We start from the raw sequence: 17,984 nt of genomic DNA on the forward strand, positions 1-17,984 counted from the left end.
CCATCAAGGGCCGGTGCTACGTGCTGTACGTGTGTACATACGGAGTACGTAATCTTGATATGGTAGCTTGGAACGCTTCCCCGGCACCCCGGATATGACAGATGGTTGGTTATTGATGGCATGCGCTAAACACTCAGATACAGGGAAAGCCTAAATAAAGAGTTCAAGGCGGCAGACGGGTTCGCTTCGAGACGAGACTGCATGTTGGACATCAGACACGGCGGCGGCGGACGCGGTGGGATCCCTGGATGGTGGAACCACTGCTCCGCTCCAGCATTTTGCAGCAAATGGTAATTGCACGAATCGTGCCGAGTAGTGCCGCTTGCTCAATTACATATACATACATCATCATAATACATACGGAGTTGTAAATATGTACGCAGTTGAATCCCGGTCAGCCGGTGTGCTGCGTGTGCTGCTCCGGTACTTGCGAGCGGCGGCAGGATGCAGCGTTAAGGCTGAGAGGCAACAAGAATCACAATTCAATGACAACGCTGGCTGCAGATTTAGGAATTGATGCAGCTTGGTCAGCAATCATACCCACACTGATCCCTGGCCTTGCTCAATACTAGTCTATGTCGGTCAACGGCATGTCGGGCCATGAGGGCAGAGCGCATCGATGCCAAACCTCAGCCGGTACTACTCCGTGCAACTAGTAGTAGTACTACTGCCTCAAGACGGCACACCGATTCTTCAATCCATGTCAATGATGAAGAAAAAAGCAAGACCCGACGCACTGGCTGGCCCCTGTCTGATGCACCGGAGATGGATAAGCCCATGTACGTACAATGTCGTGTTCAACGGTCAACACTAGCCATGTAGCCACTGGAGTTGAGCGAATGCCTGCACATTGCTATCAAGAACCAGCAAAATGCTCGCCCAGACAACAAAGGATTCAAAGACTTCCGCAGTTGATGCCCACTGGGGCGCCGTCTCCGGAATCAAGAAACTAGTCTTCTAAAAAAAATTGTGACACGCCCCTCCCCACTCCCCTCCCTTTGGACGCCATGCACTCCATATTCCGTCATGGTCTGGTTTCTGTTGAGCATGGTACAAAGTCTATTAAAAATTCTAGCGCAGAATTGACGGAGGACCCGCGTTGTATGTACTCTCGCCTAGTAGCCTTGTCACATCGAGCACAATTTTCTTGTCCATGTCCGGGACTGGAGGCTAAGATCGTGACCTGGCGCCACGGCCTCTCCTCCACCCCTTGTCTCCCCTTGTTCTCTCCATGAGTCCAGGGTTGTTTGCTCTAATAAGCAGCGTGGCCCGGGACCGTGGGAAATCATCAAGCCTGCTTGCCCCTCGGATTTAACCAGTCTCTAGGCTGCTTCGAGTTTCAGTTCCCTTTTTTTCCTTCAATCTCTTCCATCATCATCTCCACCACGACTTCCCATTCGACCTTGGTTGATACCGCCATTTCCCTCTTAGGCATTCTCGATTGCTTCAATCGCTCCTGCATCTTTCCGAGCATCTGCTTAGTCGGCATTTCCGCCTTCAGCGTGATACTACTCATATACTCGATTCATATATCACAGACCCGGGGTTGTGTTGACCGCCAGCGTCCCGAGGGAACTCGCTCTCCCACAACTTCAAACGTCCTACATCCTCAGTATCCTACACACCACCACTCCCTTGGACCGTTTCGACCTTTGAGCAACACCTACGTCACCGTTACACCTGTGAATCGATCATTTCATCTGTGTAATCGTACGTCATTATATTTTACAGCATGTTGTCCTACGATAGTGCGATGCCCAATGGACAAGATCAGGCGGCGGCTGCTCCATTGCCTTCGGCCTCTGTCAAACCTGTTGCGGCAACCGCTGCTGGCGCCGTGGGGGCTAATAGCCAGACACAACCTCACCAGCAGCACCACCTCTGGTTGGTTACTGGCCCTGCAGGATGCGGCAAGACGACGGTAGCCGAGCATTTGGCCAATGCGCTTGATATTCCTTACATCGAGGGTGACCTGGTAAGTCATTGTCGTGGTGTGGTTGCACACTCGGAAGAGCGCAGGCGCAAGAGTCCCTGACTGACGCCGTATACAGTATCACCCCCAGTCCAACATAGACAAGATGAGCTCCGGTATCCCTCTTACCGACGCCGACAGATGGGATTGGCTTACCGAATTGCGGAATCAAGCTAACAGCCGGATCCACGATGGGGCGGAAGGAGTGGTTGTTGCTTGTTCCGCTCTCAAACTCAAATACAGAGATGTCATCCGCGTGGCTGCATACTGGGACCGTTCACTGATAATCCACTTCATCTTCCTTCATGCGCCTGCGGAGCTGCTCTTGAAGCGTGTCACTGCGCGCAAGGGCCATTACATGGGTGCCAGCATGGTCAAAAGCCAGTTTGACATCTTGGAACGCCCTAGGGAGGATGAGATTGACGTCATCACAGTTGATGCCAGTCGTGATGTCGACGAAGTGAAAGAGGACGCCCTGGAGAAGGTGAAGGCAATGTTGGCTGCTGAAGAGTGATGGAGCCTCTCGATCCCCTCTCTTTTCTTGTTCTCGGGGATTCAATCCGATACGCTCCGGCGGTTTCTCTTGCCTCCTTCCTTGTCATCGCACCAGATTTGACGTGGGCTTCTCTAACCTGAGCCACGTGTCGTTTCGAAATCATTGAGGGGGTTGGACACCCTGTTTTTTCTTTGGCTCGTTGCAGCGTTTGATTTACATGATCTTTTTTTTTTGGATAAGGTTTTTACTTGGATTTCGGGGCGTTTTTACAGGCCATGAGGCTTCCTCCTTCCAAATATCCCCGCTGAGCGATAGTCGTACAGCTTTTCGTTCAGGCAAAGAAGGTTAACACAATAGAGATATATATATATATTGGGATAAGAACCACAGTCTGCAAAGACCACCAGCTCGAAGCCGTCATTGTCTATCGACTTGGCTCGACTGGTTATGATATGGGATATACAGTCGGTGTTTCGGGGGAAAGAGGCCAAGGGCCTAGACTGAGCAGCAAGACGGCTGATGGTGAGATGGGGTATGGCGTGGCAGCAAGGCGTCTGGGAAGATGAAGGACGGAAGCCGGAAGATGAAGGCGAACCATGAGTTGCAAGGCGTGATATGCAGATGAGAGAGAGGGTGTTGATCGTCGGGAGCGAATCAAGAAACAGTTCAACGCAGATCCTTGCATGCTTTGTTCGGCCGAAGTGCGTACATAGTTTGACTGAGACACGGACAGCAATGACACAGAGGGTCCGTGTTTTCGTTGACCAAGGCGTCGAGGGCATGCAAAACTGCTCATGCGCATGTGCTCCAAATATGCAGGTTTGAACAGCGGTCTGGTGCCTTGATTCCCCATTAGCGCATTAGGCCGTGACGAAGATTGCCCAATGCAGCTTACCTCCTACGCGATGCGGCAATTGATGTCATGGGCTGGGTATCGATTCGTCCACTTGGTGCAGATGCGATGCTGGTGGGCCACGGGGCGCATGACAAGTTGTACATTTGACGTGCGACGTGGTGCCTCAGCCGCTTTCAGTATGCGAGGTGCTGGAGAAACACCAGCACGCGGGTCATCACGTTTGTGTGGGGAAGAAAGAATGCTTACATCATGTGCCATGTGGGTGATGGGGATGTGAGAAGTGATCAGGGCGTGATTCTAAGATTCGGTGTTGTGCCGGTTAAAAGAGGCGTCAGGATGTCGGTGAGGTCCGTGCTGCGCGGGCTTGTAATGGGATTCAGTGCTTGTGAGTTGGGAGCTGGGGAAAGTCCGGGTGGGGCCTGCACGGAATCATACTCAACAGGCCAACTGGTGGTCTGGTTTGATTTTGACGGCACCAGGTTGTACTTGGCGTATTTCCATCTTAATATGGAGGCCATGGACTCTATTGCTTGGGTGAGTTTGTGGCTGGGGAGGAGTCCGGGTGATATCGCGCAGGCAAAAACGAGCAAGAACGGGGGAGGTGTGCCTGCGGCTCTTGGCGCGCCTGCCTGCCTCAGATGCCTCAGATTCCTCTTACTGTAATTGTAATTTGCTCTTTCGATGCGAGTTACTCCATACACATTATGTTAGACCCGATATCTGGGCTTCCATCGTCTCGCCAGCTCGTGCTCATAATTTTTCCCCTTTACGCAGGTCCGGTCATATCCGGTCAGCATCCTGGGATTCTTACCAAGTCCCTGTTTGTACACGTACCCCGAGTCAACCCTGTCATTTTGCAACCTTGCCATGACGCATTTCCGGAAATTTCTACTGGGCTACGCTTCAAGACGAATATCTACATGTACAAAAACTATTTGAGTCCCTCCAATGGTTTTAGTCAAGACCAAGGCCGGATTTTTTGGGCAGTTAGTTAACCTTGGTGAGCACACTATTACTATCATCAGCCGCCTCTATGTTGCAAAAGCCCTAGTCTCTTTGACTCATCAGGAATCGATTCGGACTCTTCGCGACAACAAGGACTGATAGTGGCTCAAGCTCGGCCCAAGGCAGACCTTCTAGTGAAATGGGAATTCTGAAATAAGTGCCCGAGCTCCTCAATTACTAATGAATTATGCTGTCTGAGTACACTTGTGGCCTATTGGCCTGTCAGGATCCTGCAGCTGCTATGGAGTACTTGAATGTATATGTATCTGGCTGTCCGGAGACTGGTCAAATCAGAACAGCAAGTCAACTGGTATATATTTGGCCCCCGCGCGGTTTGCTCACTTAGTCTCTCGTGTCCATTATTTCACCTGACTGACCTGTTTTTCCATTACTATCAATCACCATCTCAAAATGCTATCACCTCCGTGACTCTCTTCTGAGCCCTGACTAGAAGACTTCCCCGAGGAAATCTCGTTAGACAGCGCCTCTAGATATCGAGAGAGAGTACGTGAAACCGCCATTCAGGGCAACTAGATGAACTCCGGGGAGCAGCATTCTTCAATCGAGCCTGGATCGTCGGCAATCAGTACGGTGAAATTGGAGATGAGATGCACTCCCTCGAAGGTTACCTGCATTCTTCTTGGCATATGTACTGCCAGCTTAGCTGCTATACGTCATATGAAACGTCACCACCATCGTCTGGTCCCCGATATGCTCCGCATCCAAGGAATTGGGCCCCCAACCAGGCCTGCACCGGGGTTATACGGCATCAATATCTCGCCAACAGTCGAAAGCACGCTGTGGAATGACCTGCCCCTCCTGGTCACTGACATGACTGACCTCTGCATTGATAACTGCGCGCCCATGTCGGGTTCCCACCACCTTAGCTTTGCGTCCTTCTTGGCCAAGCTGGTGTAGACCCGCATTAGCAAGGGCAAAATATGTCAGGTCAACCCTCCTCTTATTCCGCCTCACATTTGAGGATGCGTGAGACTTTCGCACTATGGAGGTACTGGATAATGAAGATACAGGACGAGGTAAAAGAGGCTAACGCGGAACGCCTAAAGGAGTATGCCGCTGATGCTATTGACTCCATGGTCTCAAACGTGGAGGAACGGAACTCTAAAATTCTCAGGGTTTACCAAACCGGTGGGGATGCCTTGCGTTAAGAGAAACATTTGTTGTGCCTTAAGAATCTTTTAAAGAGCAGAAAGCCAGTGAACGACGGTGTCAATTAACACAAACACACACAGACCATTGAATGCCGAAGCATCGTAGAGAATATCTAGTTACAGGCCACGGCTCTGGAGACGCTGTCGAATGAGCACGGGGCGCCATTCTTGGTGCTCTGGAAAAAAAGCAAGGCGAGATTACCATGGTTGGAGAGTAAATGGCTAGCTACTTGGGCATCGACTCAATGATACCTTGTTGTTAGCGAACGAAGGGCACTTGACGAAGGTGTTCTTGCCATTTCGGTTTTTGTATTTGCATTCGTCCTTACAGTTGGTACAATTCTGCGAGGAGATATCAGGTGGTCATTGGTGATTCCCAAACGGACACCAAGTGCGTGTGATGCTCATGTTTACACACTCCAGGGTATGTAACTCAGGTCCATCATCACGATAGGGGTGGCTATAGCGCAGGGTTGCAGCAAAGCGGAAAAGGACAAGACATTACATTTACAGGCAATAAATTATAGGAATTTGTAGGATATCTGTGAGTTGATGAGCATTCACAAGTGACGCCCCGTCGCTTTCCTGGGTGGACAGTGAATGACAAGAAGTTGTCAAGCATCAATTGATGTGTTATAATTGCCATTTTGGACCTAGTGCCCATGAAAGTGGATCATCGACTCGTCTTGTCGCAGTATGTAGTTGCTTGACAAAGTCCTTTGGTGACGTTATAATTAACCGACATCTTACTACATTGGAAACAAACACGGGCATCAACGTGTATTTGTAATTAAACCATCTATGCACGTTTGACGGGTTGACGGTTGGGGCCGGATCGAGCATTTTGAAAATTATTGCAGTCGTATTCTAGTTATTCTTTCTACCTCAGGTGCATAACCATGATATCCGGCTCTTCTACCACCGTCCTCACAACCTCGGCAGCTCTCGCCATAGTGGCCCCGTCCACGACCCTGTGGTCGGCACTCCAGCTGAAGTTGCAAACGTGCTTCTTCACGACGTTGTCATTCCCGTCAAACGCGGGCACGGTCCTCATGCGGCCAATGCCCAGGATAGACAGCTCCTTCTCCACAATCACGGGGCTCAGGTACGTGCCGCCGATGTTGCCAATGTTGGACACGGTGATGGTGCCTCCGGACATGTCGGCCGGCGTCAGCTTGCCCTGGTGAGCGAGCTTCTGGAGCCGCACGAGCTCGGCGGCAATGGAGATGATGTTGCGCGAGCCGACGTCCTTGATGACGGGGACGAGGAGGCCCTGCGGCGTGTCCATGGCCACGCCGATGTTGTGCTGGGAGCGCATGATGAGCGCCGGCTTGCCGTTGGCGCCGGGCGAGTCGACTTCCACGCGGGCGTTGAGGATGGGGAACTGGTAGAGGGCCATGGAGACGGCCTTGATGATGAAGGGAAGGTAGGAGAGTTTGTCGGGCTGGCCGTCCTGCACCGTTGACGAGGCGAGCACCTTGTTGAGGCGGGCGCGGAGGGCGACGAGGCTGGTGAAGTCGATCTCGTCAGCGTAGAGGAAGTGTGGGATGTTGAGGGACCGCGTCATGCTCTTGAACATCATTTGTTGTGTTTGGCTGAGCGGTGTTCTGGTTTCTGTCTGAACTCCGGGAGTGTGGGCTGGGACGGGAGCAGAAGGGCTTTGCGTGCCGCTGTCACCTTCCTCTCTGGCCTTGACAAACCTGTAGATGTCCTCCTTGAGGACCCTGCCATCCTTGCCGGTGCCATCGATTTCGATAATGTCAATGTTGAGCTCCTTGGAGAGGTGTCGCACCGCGGGTGTCGCCAGCGCGGCCATCTTCCCCTTGGGCTTTGGTGCGGCAGGGGCATCATCGCCGGATCGTTGTGACGGTGCCATGGGAGAAGCAGCACCAGCGCCGCCTTGTCCTGAGGGAGGCTCTGATGGCGAGGGCGTTGATGGTGTTGATGGAGCTGAAGCCAGTGGTTGCTGCGCCTGGCTCGGCGCCGGGGCCTCGGGCTCTGCATCTCCCTCAATGTCAATGTCGACAAAGGGCTTGCCGACCTTGGCCATCTCGCCAGCGTCGTAGTACAGCTTCTTGACGGTGCCGGTGAAACGGCTTGTGATTTCCACCGACGCCTTGTCGCTTTGCACCTCGCACAGAGGCGAGAACTCCTCAACGCGAGCGCCGGGCTCGACGAACCATTGGATGACTTCGCACTCGACGATGCCTAGTTGCAGTAGCAATGTTAGCCATGACGCTTTTCGTGACCACACGTTGGACGTCGTGTCCGCTGCGCCGCCGCTCATCAACCAACAAACACTCACCCTCGCCAATGTCAGCCAGCAACACCGGCTTCACAGCATATAGCCTCCTTGATTCCGTGAACCACCGCGGCATCGTAGGGCCCCCCGCCAAAGTGCCTCTTCCCGTGGCCAACTTGCCCATGGCCTTGGAGGTCTGCAGCTGCCTCCGCAGCACTCGCGAGCCGCGCTGTAGAAACATTGTTGGTCTGACGAGCAATTGGACCTGCGGCGGCAACAGAATTGACGTCAAATCCGACGGTTCCGAGGGCTTCGATTACGAAACTACGGGCAGAGGTAGGAGAGTGGCAAAAGCGAAAATGAAAGGCGAGGGCAGCAGCTACAGGACGGTTTTGTCTAGAGTCGTCATTGCAATAGGCCGAGTATAACATGGCTTCAGTCGGCATTGGGCGGGTGGGTGATTGAGCCGCCGCGAATAGCCGAGTCTGGGGGAGCAAGCGACTCTGAGATTCGATAGAGATTTGGCGGGACCGGGGGGGGCTGAAAGGTCGGTCGGCCATCGGTGGTCGTGGCTTTTCACTTGCAGCTCCCACTACCCACGCCGTCAAGTGGCCCCAGGAACCAATACACGGCCCAGGCGACGGAATAGGAGTAGGATTCCCTTCATGGTCAGCAGAGTCAAAACATGCTGGTCTCGCTGGCCAGCCCGGGTGGCACGCCCCAGATTTGGTGTCTTGGCTGACTAAGCGCCAAGGGCCAGGTGTGAACCCAGTGTCAACACAGTGTGGCTAGGGAGCAGTTTACACACGCGGGCCCATTGAAGCCTCAAGCCGTTGGATCTGGGTCAAATACTCCGTACAGAGCACGGCGACTTCAGTCCGCGCCGCGCCGAAACGCTTCCCAGTGCTGTGACATGTCGTCACCCAGGTTGGGACTGGCGGTCGCCAGCTTCGCCTCCCGACAATCGCTCTCCTCACCCCTAGCGACATGCGTCTATTGCCAATGGCGTCGCGGCTTTACGGCGTCTGCGCTGCAGGCGCGAACAGAACCTCCCGCGTCCGGAACGTCCATGGACCCCAAAAGCCATATTCCAGGAACTCCCATCGAAGCGCCGAGAAGCTACGGCAAGCGAGTGGACGAGAACTTCACTCCAAAGCCTCTCCCTCGACCGATCGGCATGCCGCTGCCTCCACGGCCCGGCGAGAACACGGGCATCGACACTCGGTCCTTGAAACAACGAAAGGAGGACTTTGGAGACTATGAGAAACACATTGCGAGGCGGAAGGAACTGTACACTGCAACCCCCTCTACGCTAACATCCTCTGCCGTCGCCGAAAAATACTGACACGATTTTTCCAGAACGGCCAAGATATCGAGGCCGTACTTTCGCGACTGGGGCAATCTCCAATTCCACAAAGGCAAATCCTTTATTGCGCCACCCCGACTGTTCAAGGCCGAACTGTCTCTCTTCTTTCCCAACCTATACGGAGAAACGCTCGTCAAGACCGACAAGACACCCCGCGACACCACCCCCCTGCTGACGGGGAAGGCATCCGTCGTTTCCATCTACAGCAGCCAGTGGGCGGAGCAGCAGGCCGCTACGTTTGTGTCCAAGGAGTCAAACCCGGCTCTGCACGACGTCCTCGACAAGAATGGCGATTTGGCACAAATGATCAACATCAACTACGAAGACAACAAGGGCAAAGCCTGGCTGGTCAAGCTGTTCCGTGGCTCTCTGAGGAAGAGATTTGCAGAGAAGGATTGGGACAAGTACTTCCTTGTCCAGCGAGGCATCACGGATGACATTAGAGAGTCGATTGGCCTGCTGAACAGCAAAGTCGGCTACACCTACCTTGTCGACCACCACTGTCGCATTCGCTGGGCGGGAAGCGGCCTTAGCCATCCCGAGGAGAATGCAAGTCTGGCAAAAGGTCTCGCTCGATTGGTCGAGGAAATCAAGAGGGATGCAGCTCGACCCGCCGCAGCCAGGGAACCACTGCCCGGAAAACCTCATATTGAAAAACAGAGCGCATAGCCGTGGGTTGAAGCCTTGTAACGTTTTCAGGAAACTGTCCCCATCAAAGGACATTATGTGTTGTAACAAACTATGACATTGGGTGTCCTCAAGCCCCCTTTGTACTGTACACTAGAAGAATAGATAAACCAACCGCTGATACCCCATATCCATAAAAAACGCCGGCCCAACATGCGGATGATGACGAAATGACTGTGTCCCAAACCTTCTCTCCTTTCGCAGCGTGTGCTTGTTTCTTTACTTCTCTTCTCTCTCCTTGTAGCTATGAGAACCAAAAGAAGATTAGAAAGCAGAATGCAATAAAGCTCCCCATAATGATGCCATCTCTTCTCTTCCTCGCCGATATCCTGGTGATGAGCCCGTTGATACCAGGCACTTTGCTTGCAGCCATGGTGATTCGCCGATTAATATTGGCCAGCGACTCGCGCTGCAGCAGAAAGTTTTCCCGCACGGCGTACGCCTGGCTCAGCACACTATCTGCCACGTTGTGGCTGTTGTCGATGCGGCTTCGCTCCTCGAGCATGTACTCTGCCTCCGCAGTCTCGGGGTTATTGGCGCGAAAGTTGTCAATGTCAGACTGGACATTGGTGAGGAGGTTGGCTCGGTCACGGGCTTGCTGGAGGGTGCCACGCAAGCGGTTGAGGTCGCGTCTGTGGGAGGAGAGCTTATCGCGGAGCAGCGAGAGGTTGTTCTGCTTGACGCCAGAGTTGGTGAGTGTCGTTTCGGAGTCGAAAAGCCGCGCTAGCTGGGAGATTGTTGAGTCGCGCTAGGCCCGAGGATGTTAGATGATTTAACAAAGCTGGATGCATGACGGTTGGGGCAACCAGAAAAAAAAACGAACCTTCTCGAGTAATTCCTCAATCTTGGCTTCCGTGTTGCGCTCCTCTTCTGATGGTTTGGGTGGGATATTGACAGCCGACGAGAACTGCGAGTACGTATGGAACAAGTTCTCTGTCTGTGGTGGGTTAGCAATGAGGGTCTCCATCTGTCATGGGAGAATGCGTGGTTTCGAGCGGTGCAAGGGAACTGCGCCCGGCCTCCAACATACCTGGGTCTCTAATGATCTCGCCTGCTGCCGTAGCTGTGCCCAGCCCGCGCTCGATGCTGATGCGGCCATGTTGAATCTGTTTTTGGTTGGCGACGATGTGTCGTCGTCAGGATGCAGGCGGACACGGATTCCGGGAAGCACGAGAAACAAGACCAAGCCGGGTGAGTGGACTTACCGTCGTCACAAGTCCCGAAAGCAGGCTACGGAGTACGCAGACCGACCGGACCCGCCAGGGGAAAGACCGGCAGAATCTATCACTTCACCGCCCGCTGACATCGACTTGCAGGGCACGAGACACTCCACGTGATGTTCTGTTAATCCATGTCAACCCACACAACGCAGCCAATGAAAATTCTACATTTGCCCGAGCCAGCGCACACATCCGCAAACCCTAGGGCAATTTTTCACCGTCTCGGCAAACTTCGACTAAATTCTCAGAGGGCATACGATCCATCGCGACAAGGACGGTCACGGTCGAGGCTGACTTCTACTTACGCACTCCGTCGACACACTTCGCACATCACCCATCGAAGACCATCAAGATGGTGAGTCAACGCTCCTGTTCCTGCTTGAGACGGCACAATTCCCCACGGCAGCATTTATTTGTGTGGCACGGGCTGCAACGCCAGCATCCTCGAATATCGAAGTCGTGAAATGCCACAAATGGCGGAACCGAATACCCTCATCTCACCACCAACCCCGCAATTGCTCGACAATGTACACATTCGAAATACGCTCTACCTCTAGTCCTCGCCACAAAATGCTGTCTGGGGAAGGACGTTGCCCTCGCCGCGGTGGAATTCGTCAAACAATCAATTTACACAGGGTTCACCCCGAAATGCTGACGCCATGTGTCTCTAGTCGTCGGGCAAGGTTAAGACCGTCCAGCTCTGGGACAAAAGCAAGGATGATTTGATGAAGCAGCTCGGCGAGCTAAAGACTGAGCTCGGCCAGCTGCGCATCCAGAAGGTCGCTTCTTCTGGCAGCAAGCTGAACAAGATGTGAGCAAACACACCCGCCACTCCGCACCTGATTTCTCGCCATCCGAATATCCAGACACAATACATCACGACCCGAAAAAAAGAAAGAGGAGAAGGAAGAAAAAATGGTAGCGGTTGCACGAGATCCCAAATATGCTAATCATGTACAATAGCCACGATCTGCGCAAGTCAATCGCTCGCGTCCTGACCGTCATCAACGCCAAGCAGCGCTCCCAGCTCCGCCTCTTCTACAAGAACAAGAAGTACGCCCCTCTGGACCTCCGAGTCAAGCAGACCCGTGCCATCCGCCGCCGACTATCACCCGAGGACAAGGCCCGCGCCTTGGAGAAGACCAAGAAGCGCAACACTCACTTCCCTCAGCGCAAGTTTGCTATCAAGGTACGCCCTCAAGCTAACGCTACCCGAATGGATAATCAAATCTTATCACATATATACTAATTGTGTGCCCAGGCCTAAGTGCTCGACAATGTACTAGGTGTTTGATGGGGGGAAGAAGAAAGAACTGTTATGGGTAGATCTGGGTATTTTTTCCGAGTTTAGAGGCGTGGCGTCCTTTTTTCTTTATGAGGAGAACGGAACAGCTTCTGAAAAAAAATTTGCATCGCATGGCTCAAACAAGCAAAGGAGAGGATTATGGAACCGTTTCTTCGGTCTGATGTTGTGTAACTTATTTCCTGGTTTGGGACCTCGTTCTGGGACATGAGAAATAACTTCACGGAATGTCGTCCATGATTGGGGTGTTAAGCTAGATCAGCAGCCCTAAAAAGAACAACAAAAAATTCAAAACGAGGTCATGATCATAATCGTTGTCTGAGTCTTCAAGTGCCGTATCGTGATTACGCAACGTCCGTGGAGTTCAAAGAGGATATCTCGAGCCACGTAAATGCGCCCTCACTTTGGCAATGCTACCGGCATAAAACGTACGTACGCGCAGCACCGATAACGTTCTCGTCACCAACGTACACTATGTCTGGGTATCTAAGGCATCTATTCATGCAATACCGTACGCCTCCTAATCTCTTTCTTGCACAAAATAATAAAATATAGCCCAATAACAGAAACAATCCAGACAAAACCCGCCAATCATCTCCAAGCTGCAACAACCAATCATTCATATGTGCCATATGTACATCTTCATGACATGCCTTCCGCTTCCGTAAATTGAAAAACCCTAGTTTAACCCCATGTATATCTCCGCGTATATTTTCCCAATTCAGGATCTCCAAAATGCCGTCTATCATCGCCAATATGCAACGTACGAGTCCACTCAGCAATACACAAGCCATGAATGAATTATCATGGTTGAATGGCGACTGCATGGATGGACTCTTCGATCATGTCCATGGAATCATCTTCGTCGTCCAAATCCAGTAATAGTTCAGACTTGGCCCTGCCATCCCTACCCTTGACTTTAGCCTTCTTCAGCTTTGAAACTTTGTTCGCCCTGATCTTGCTTTTAGCTTCGCTCAAAAGAGCATCGACCTCAGCGGGCCTGTCTTTATGGTTTGTGCCCATATGACGACGTAACTGATCAAGCCTGTGGAAATCTTTGCCACAGAGCTGGCACTCATGCATACCCTTAACATTGTGGGTTCGCCGGTGCTTGGATAGATTCGACGACTCGCTAAACCGCTTGCCACAAATCTCACACTCTAAAGGTTTATCACCAGTATGCGTCCGCTCATGCATTGCTGTCGATCATGTCAGCATTCGGCTTGGTCAAGTATTAAAGCAAAGGGGAGAAATAAAAAGGGGGGGCCTACTAAGAGCACTTTGTTGCTTAAAGGCGCAGCCACAGCCGGGATACTTGCACACCCATGGTGTCTCCCCGGTGTGAATCCTCATGTGTTGGTCAAGAGCCTGCTTTGCTGACAGAGCAGCTCCGCAAATGGTACATTGAACGGGTTTGTCTGGTTCAGTTCAGTAAAAGTGCCACGCCCTAAAACTACATACAGGACGTGCGGGATATCACTTACACCCGGTATGGACCTGCATGTGACGCTCAACTTTACTCCGCTGAGTAAAGCAAGTGTTCCGTGTGCAGTTAGCCCAACCACATCTGAAGCCACCATTAAGCTTCTTCAGCTGCTTCAAGTGGTCATGCTTGCAGTGTTTCTGTAACTGTTCGTCATTCTCGAAGCGTTGTCCACAAATGGAGCCACCCTGTCCCACCAGCCATCGACACAGAAACTGATCTTCCTGTACCATGACCTGAGGCTTCGTTTCAGTCGAAGGACTCAAAGGATTGGCAGTAGACGTGACGTCTGGGAGAGAGTGTTCAGAGTCAAGAGGAGACGGCGTCGGCAACGACGCTGGAGTTGCGGATAATGAAGGTCCCATAGACAAGTTTGTCAGTGGCGACATTGACGGAGAGAAATGTTTTGAGGTAGGAGCCGCGTGATAGTTGAAATAAGGGCCATGACCACCCTGGTGTTGATGAGAAGTTGGGCTGGTCAAGTGCCCATGAGAGTGAGACGAGCCAGGGAACGCAAACTGATTTCCCTGTATGAACGTCGACCCATGCTCTTGGAAGATATGGTTGGCGAATTCATTAGGGCCCTGGACTTGAAAACCACATTCGTGAGACTGTAGTTGAGGCAGAAATGGATCCGAGTTGGGCATGTCATTGGGGTTGAATTTTGGCAAAGTACATCTAGTGATTAACTGACTGGGGTCGTTGGCCACGCAGGATCCATGATTAGCGAGCCCATGCGACGGGTCGTGATACTGCATGATATGGTTTGCCAGAGCATACTCCAAAGGCGTTTGAAATTGCTGGCTAGAGAAACTCATGTGGCCGTTTACGTTTGCAAATATAGCGTCCATGGAAAGACTGCCACATGGCAAGCTATGTGGCAGATTTGCAAAGTTTATGAACCCGTCTCTCGATGTTGAGTTGTGTTGTGGCTGCTGGGCGAGGCCATTATGAACGGCATGTGGGTTATTACCACCAAACGATGCAAGCGCGGCTGCCGCCGCCTTGTCGCCATCGGTTATGGCAGATGAAGGTTGTGATTGTTGTTGGTTTATAGATGGGTCTCCGACGCAATTTTCATCCGTACAAGGCTGACTTGCTCCTTCACATTGCTCGTCGACACAAAGATTTGGGCTTCCACAGGCATCGTCATCGCAACAAACAGCGTGGCCGGTTTCGCCACATTGGCTAGGACAACTGCCTTCGCAGGCTGAGCTGCAAGACATGGACACGCAGTCATCATCTTTGCAGACACCGAGACCACCAGTTCCCTGAAGGTTGCACACGTTTAGAGCATTTTCGTTGAAGATGTTGTCCCACGAATAATCTTGCATGTGATCCAGGTTAGACGGGATGTCCACCTGGCTCTTTGCTCTGCCGTGTTTGGTGCGGTTGGATCTGGGCCGATTCCGGGCAAGAGTCGAAGATGAAGTCGCCAGTGGTGTTTGTGCAAGGCTTCCTGGTGACTTGCTCTGGACTTTGCTAGGTTGTGTAAAGTGTAGGCAGGAGTCGTCGTGGATACATGGTTCATATGGCCCAAACCCAGAGTTCAGTGCGTGCTCGGTGGACAGGAGCGTGTCGAAATCGAGGTGAATATTCGCCATTTCGTCATTGGACGAGTTATTTGCTGAGCCCATGAGGCCATCGAGGGCCATGTGCGAGCCGTCCATCATTATAATCCGATGTAGCTTAACATAAGCAGCCAGAGAGGTAGAGAGTCGAGGAGGCAGAAACGCAGGAGGCGAGAATGGACAAGGCGAGGCCCGACAGACCCTGAACCGGTTCTGCGGCAGAGAATAGGAGCAACTCGGACAAGTAGATACCGCCGTTCCCAGAATATACGGAAGAGGAGGGAGGGGCAGAAGTCTTCAACGATAGAAAGAGTTGTAGGGACGGAGGAGAGGCCAGGGGGTTCGTCTTGGGATTGGAAGTCGCAGAGTTGGGGCCAAACGAAACAATGCCAAGCATATATTTACCGTTAATCCAGAAAGGGATGAGTGACTGGTGCGGAAGAAGGCTGAACCTCGCTCATAAGGCTTATCTTTGAGCAGAAGAAGGGTGAGACAGCAGGGTCTGGGTGCTGAGTGGTGAAGAAAATGAGGCGGCTGAAGGCGAGCAGCAGCAACTCAAGAGTAAAGAGAGGGCAGCAGAAGCTTAGACACTATGGCTGCGAGACCGCTACAGACTCGAGGCATCCAGAAACGAGAAAAGCTGGCTGGTTGCAGGAAATGGCCGATGCGCTGGAGGCTGGGATGCTTCGGTGCTCAGATATCGGAGCGAAGGCGATTCTGAGAGAGGAAGAAAAGAAGAGCGAAGCGTCTACGAGGTCGCATGGTTTCTTACTGGACAAGAATTGCGCATTTGCGCCTCTGTGCCTGCACTCATGTGGGCTGGACGGGCAGGATGGGCTTGCTCAATGTGGTTGTTGCCCGTATCCTGGTGAGCAGCTGAGAACCCGGATGGTCCTGACCTGGAGGAGCGCTCTTTCCCTTGCACGCGCGAGAAAAAAAAAGAGGGCCCGAGGGGGCCATTGGCTGCGTGCGCAAAATGCTCATTGTCATACGTAGTCCGCACTGCCGGCAGGTGGAGCTCACGAGCTCTTGCCTTATCCAATCTAGGCGTCGCCCACATTTGTGACCAAACTACGGAGCGTCAGACGGCGGTTTGATAACAAAAAAGACCAAGCGGCGGAGAACCCACTATATCAACACGATGCCAACACTACACTATTCGATTTACATGTCTTATTGTGCCGGAAATGAGATTTAAAAGTTACTGCAGTGCTGCTGTGATGCCCTTCCATGACATACAACCGAGCTGAGTGTGATGTTGGAGCAAGGTTGCGCCAATCCATCCGTCTCGAGTATAGTTTAAGAACCAAGAGTCCAAGATACTCAAGTGGACATAGGAAACTATTGCTCAGCCCATTGGCAACCTGGCCATACAAATTCGGTTTGAAAATACACACATAAAACACAATTATCTTGCCAAGACATCAATAGATGAAGAAAGCCCGCGCGAGTTAGCAAGCTATCAGCTTTCCGCCCTCCGGAGACGGAGGTTCCGGGTAGAACGCCGGCAACGGGCACGGCCCCATAAAATACGGCCATGCCCAAATGGCGGTTACCGCCAAGTCGGTTCAGCTCTCACGAGGAAGCCGCTAAGGGGACTCAACGCAACTTGGCCCATGAAAGCCGTTGCCCCTTTCGCCACCGTTACCACGGCGAAGTTGAAAGCGCATTTTGTAATGCTACACACACCCGGCCCCGCCGTGTAAAAGCTACTCCGTACACCAAAGATACCAAGACAATCCACCCAAGTCAAGCACAAGGAAGAGGCCAAGCTCGAGTGGGGCAGCCAACCTCACCACAGACACACGAGAGAGGGGAATCCCTCACCACCGACCCGCACAGCCACACAAACCCCAACAACAAGAGCTCTCGCAGCCTCTCCGACACCTCAGCTTCGAAACCCAGCCATCCAACCTCCCCCCCGGAAGCACCCTCGCCATGGGCAACATCTGCGGCAAAGAAGAGCCAGACACCTCGCCGCCCGGCCGCGTCCTCGGCTCCGCGCCCGCAGCACAGCGAAAGTCGACGGTCCCCAGAAAAGTCGGCGGCCCCCCGCGAACACTCGGCACCGGCACCGGCACCGGCATCGGCCCCGGCGAAGCGACCACTTCCCCCGGCGACGCGGGCGACGCGAGAAGGAAGGCCGCCGAAGCAGCAGAGGTGCGCACTCGCACATACATACATATACCCACCTGCCTCGCTGTCCTCCAGTGAGACTAACAAAAGACGGCAGGCCAGAGCAAAAGCATCCAGCAAACCAGGCGGCAAGCTGCAGAGCCAACTATCCGCGCAGAAGCGCCAGTCGCGAGCAGATACCCTCAAGCAAGCCAGCGCGGAGGAGCAGCGGCGGCGGGAGATTGCAAATAACGAGGCCACAACGTATAATTAGGACGCGTGCGCTCTTCTCCATGTCACCCCGTGCTGGAGTCGTGTCAAACTCGTCGAGGGTGTGATGCGTAGGGATATATGAGTGGAGAAGAAGTGTTTCAGACTTACGAGGCATGTATGCCGTGTACATATAACTTTGGTGGTTTTCGTCGAGTACTGGGCGTTTTTCTCCTTGACTGAGAGAGCACTCTTTAGCACATCACTAGCGATTTTGATCTGAATT

The 17,984-nt window shown here is 52.7% G+C and overlaps 7 protein-coding genes across 7 annotated transcripts; 4 read left to right on the forward strand and 3 right to left on the reverse strand.

Annotated features, from left to right (window-relative positions):
* Positions 1–1,732: 1,732 nt before the first annotated feature.
* On the forward strand, positions 1,733–2,486 carry G6M90_00g100200 (uncharacterized protein; the record flags this gene model as incomplete). The annotated part of the gene is made up of 2 exons (XM_014690843.1): positions 1,733–1,975; positions 2,052–2,486. The coding sequence occupies 2 exons, from the start codon at positions 1,733–1,735 to the stop codon at positions 2,484–2,486; spliced, it is 678 nt and encodes a 225-aa protein (XP_014546329.1).
* A 3,895-nt stretch (positions 2,487–6,381) lies between these two features.
* Dbt (Lipoamide acyltransferase component of branched-chain alpha-keto acid dehydrogenase complex) lies at positions 6,382–7,984 on the reverse strand (the record flags this gene model as incomplete). Its single annotated transcript, XM_014690842.1, has 2 exons — positions 6,382–7,709; positions 7,807–7,984. 2 exons carry the CDS (start codon positions 7,982–7,984, stop codon positions 6,382–6,384), a joined length of 1,506 nt encoding a protein of 501 aa, XP_014546328.1.
* A 672-nt stretch (positions 7,985–8,656) lies between these two features.
* On the forward strand, positions 8,657–9,778 carry ATP10 (Mitochondrial ATPase complex subunit ATP10; the record flags this gene model as incomplete). The annotated part of the gene is made up of 2 exons (XM_014690841.1): positions 8,657–9,033; positions 9,103–9,778. 2 exons carry the CDS (start codon positions 8,657–8,659, stop codon positions 9,776–9,778), a joined length of 1,053 nt encoding a protein of 350 aa, XP_014546327.1.
* Positions 9,779–10,040: 262 nt separating this feature from the next.
* GOS1 (Golgi SNAP receptor complex member 1) lies at positions 10,041–10,895 on the reverse strand (the record flags this gene model as incomplete). Its single annotated transcript, XM_066131572.1, has 3 exons — positions 10,041–10,544; positions 10,620–10,733; positions 10,827–10,895. The coding sequence occupies 3 exons, from the start codon at positions 10,893–10,895 to the stop codon at positions 10,041–10,043; spliced, it is 687 nt and encodes a 228-aa protein (XP_065987535.1).
* A 594-nt stretch (positions 10,896–11,489) lies between these two features.
* Positions 11,490–12,283, forward strand: RPL35 (60S ribosomal uL29 domain-containing protein; the record flags this gene model as incomplete). Its single annotated transcript, XM_014690839.1, has 4 exons — positions 11,490–11,543; positions 11,688–11,827; positions 11,980–12,205; positions 12,278–12,283. The coding sequence occupies 4 exons, from the start codon at positions 11,490–11,492 to the stop codon at positions 12,281–12,283; spliced, it is 426 nt and encodes a 141-aa protein (XP_014546325.1).
* An 840-nt stretch (positions 12,284–13,123) lies between these two features.
* On the reverse strand, positions 13,124–15,472 carry ZAP1 (Zinc-responsive transcriptional regulator ZAP1; the record flags this gene model as incomplete). The annotated part of the gene is made up of 3 exons (XM_014690838.1): positions 13,124–13,518; positions 13,591–13,737; positions 13,804–15,472. 3 exons carry the CDS (start codon positions 15,470–15,472, stop codon positions 13,124–13,126), a joined length of 2,211 nt encoding a protein of 736 aa, XP_014546324.1.
* A 1,839-nt stretch (positions 15,473–17,311) lies between these two features.
* On the forward strand, positions 17,312–17,762 carry G6M90_00g100260 (uncharacterized protein; the record flags this gene model as incomplete). Its single annotated transcript, XM_014690837.1, has 2 exons — positions 17,312–17,533; positions 17,607–17,762. The coding sequence occupies 2 exons, from the start codon at positions 17,312–17,314 to the stop codon at positions 17,760–17,762; spliced, it is 378 nt and encodes a 125-aa protein (XP_014546323.1).
* Positions 17,763–17,984: the final 222 nt, after the last annotated feature.

The sequence above is a fragment of the Metarhizium brunneum genome, chromosome 6 (genome assembly GCF_013426205.1).
Source record: "Metarhizium brunneum chromosome 6, complete sequence".
NCBI classification, from domain to species: Eukaryota; Fungi; Ascomycota; class Sordariomycetes; order Hypocreales; family Clavicipitaceae; genus Metarhizium; species Metarhizium brunneum.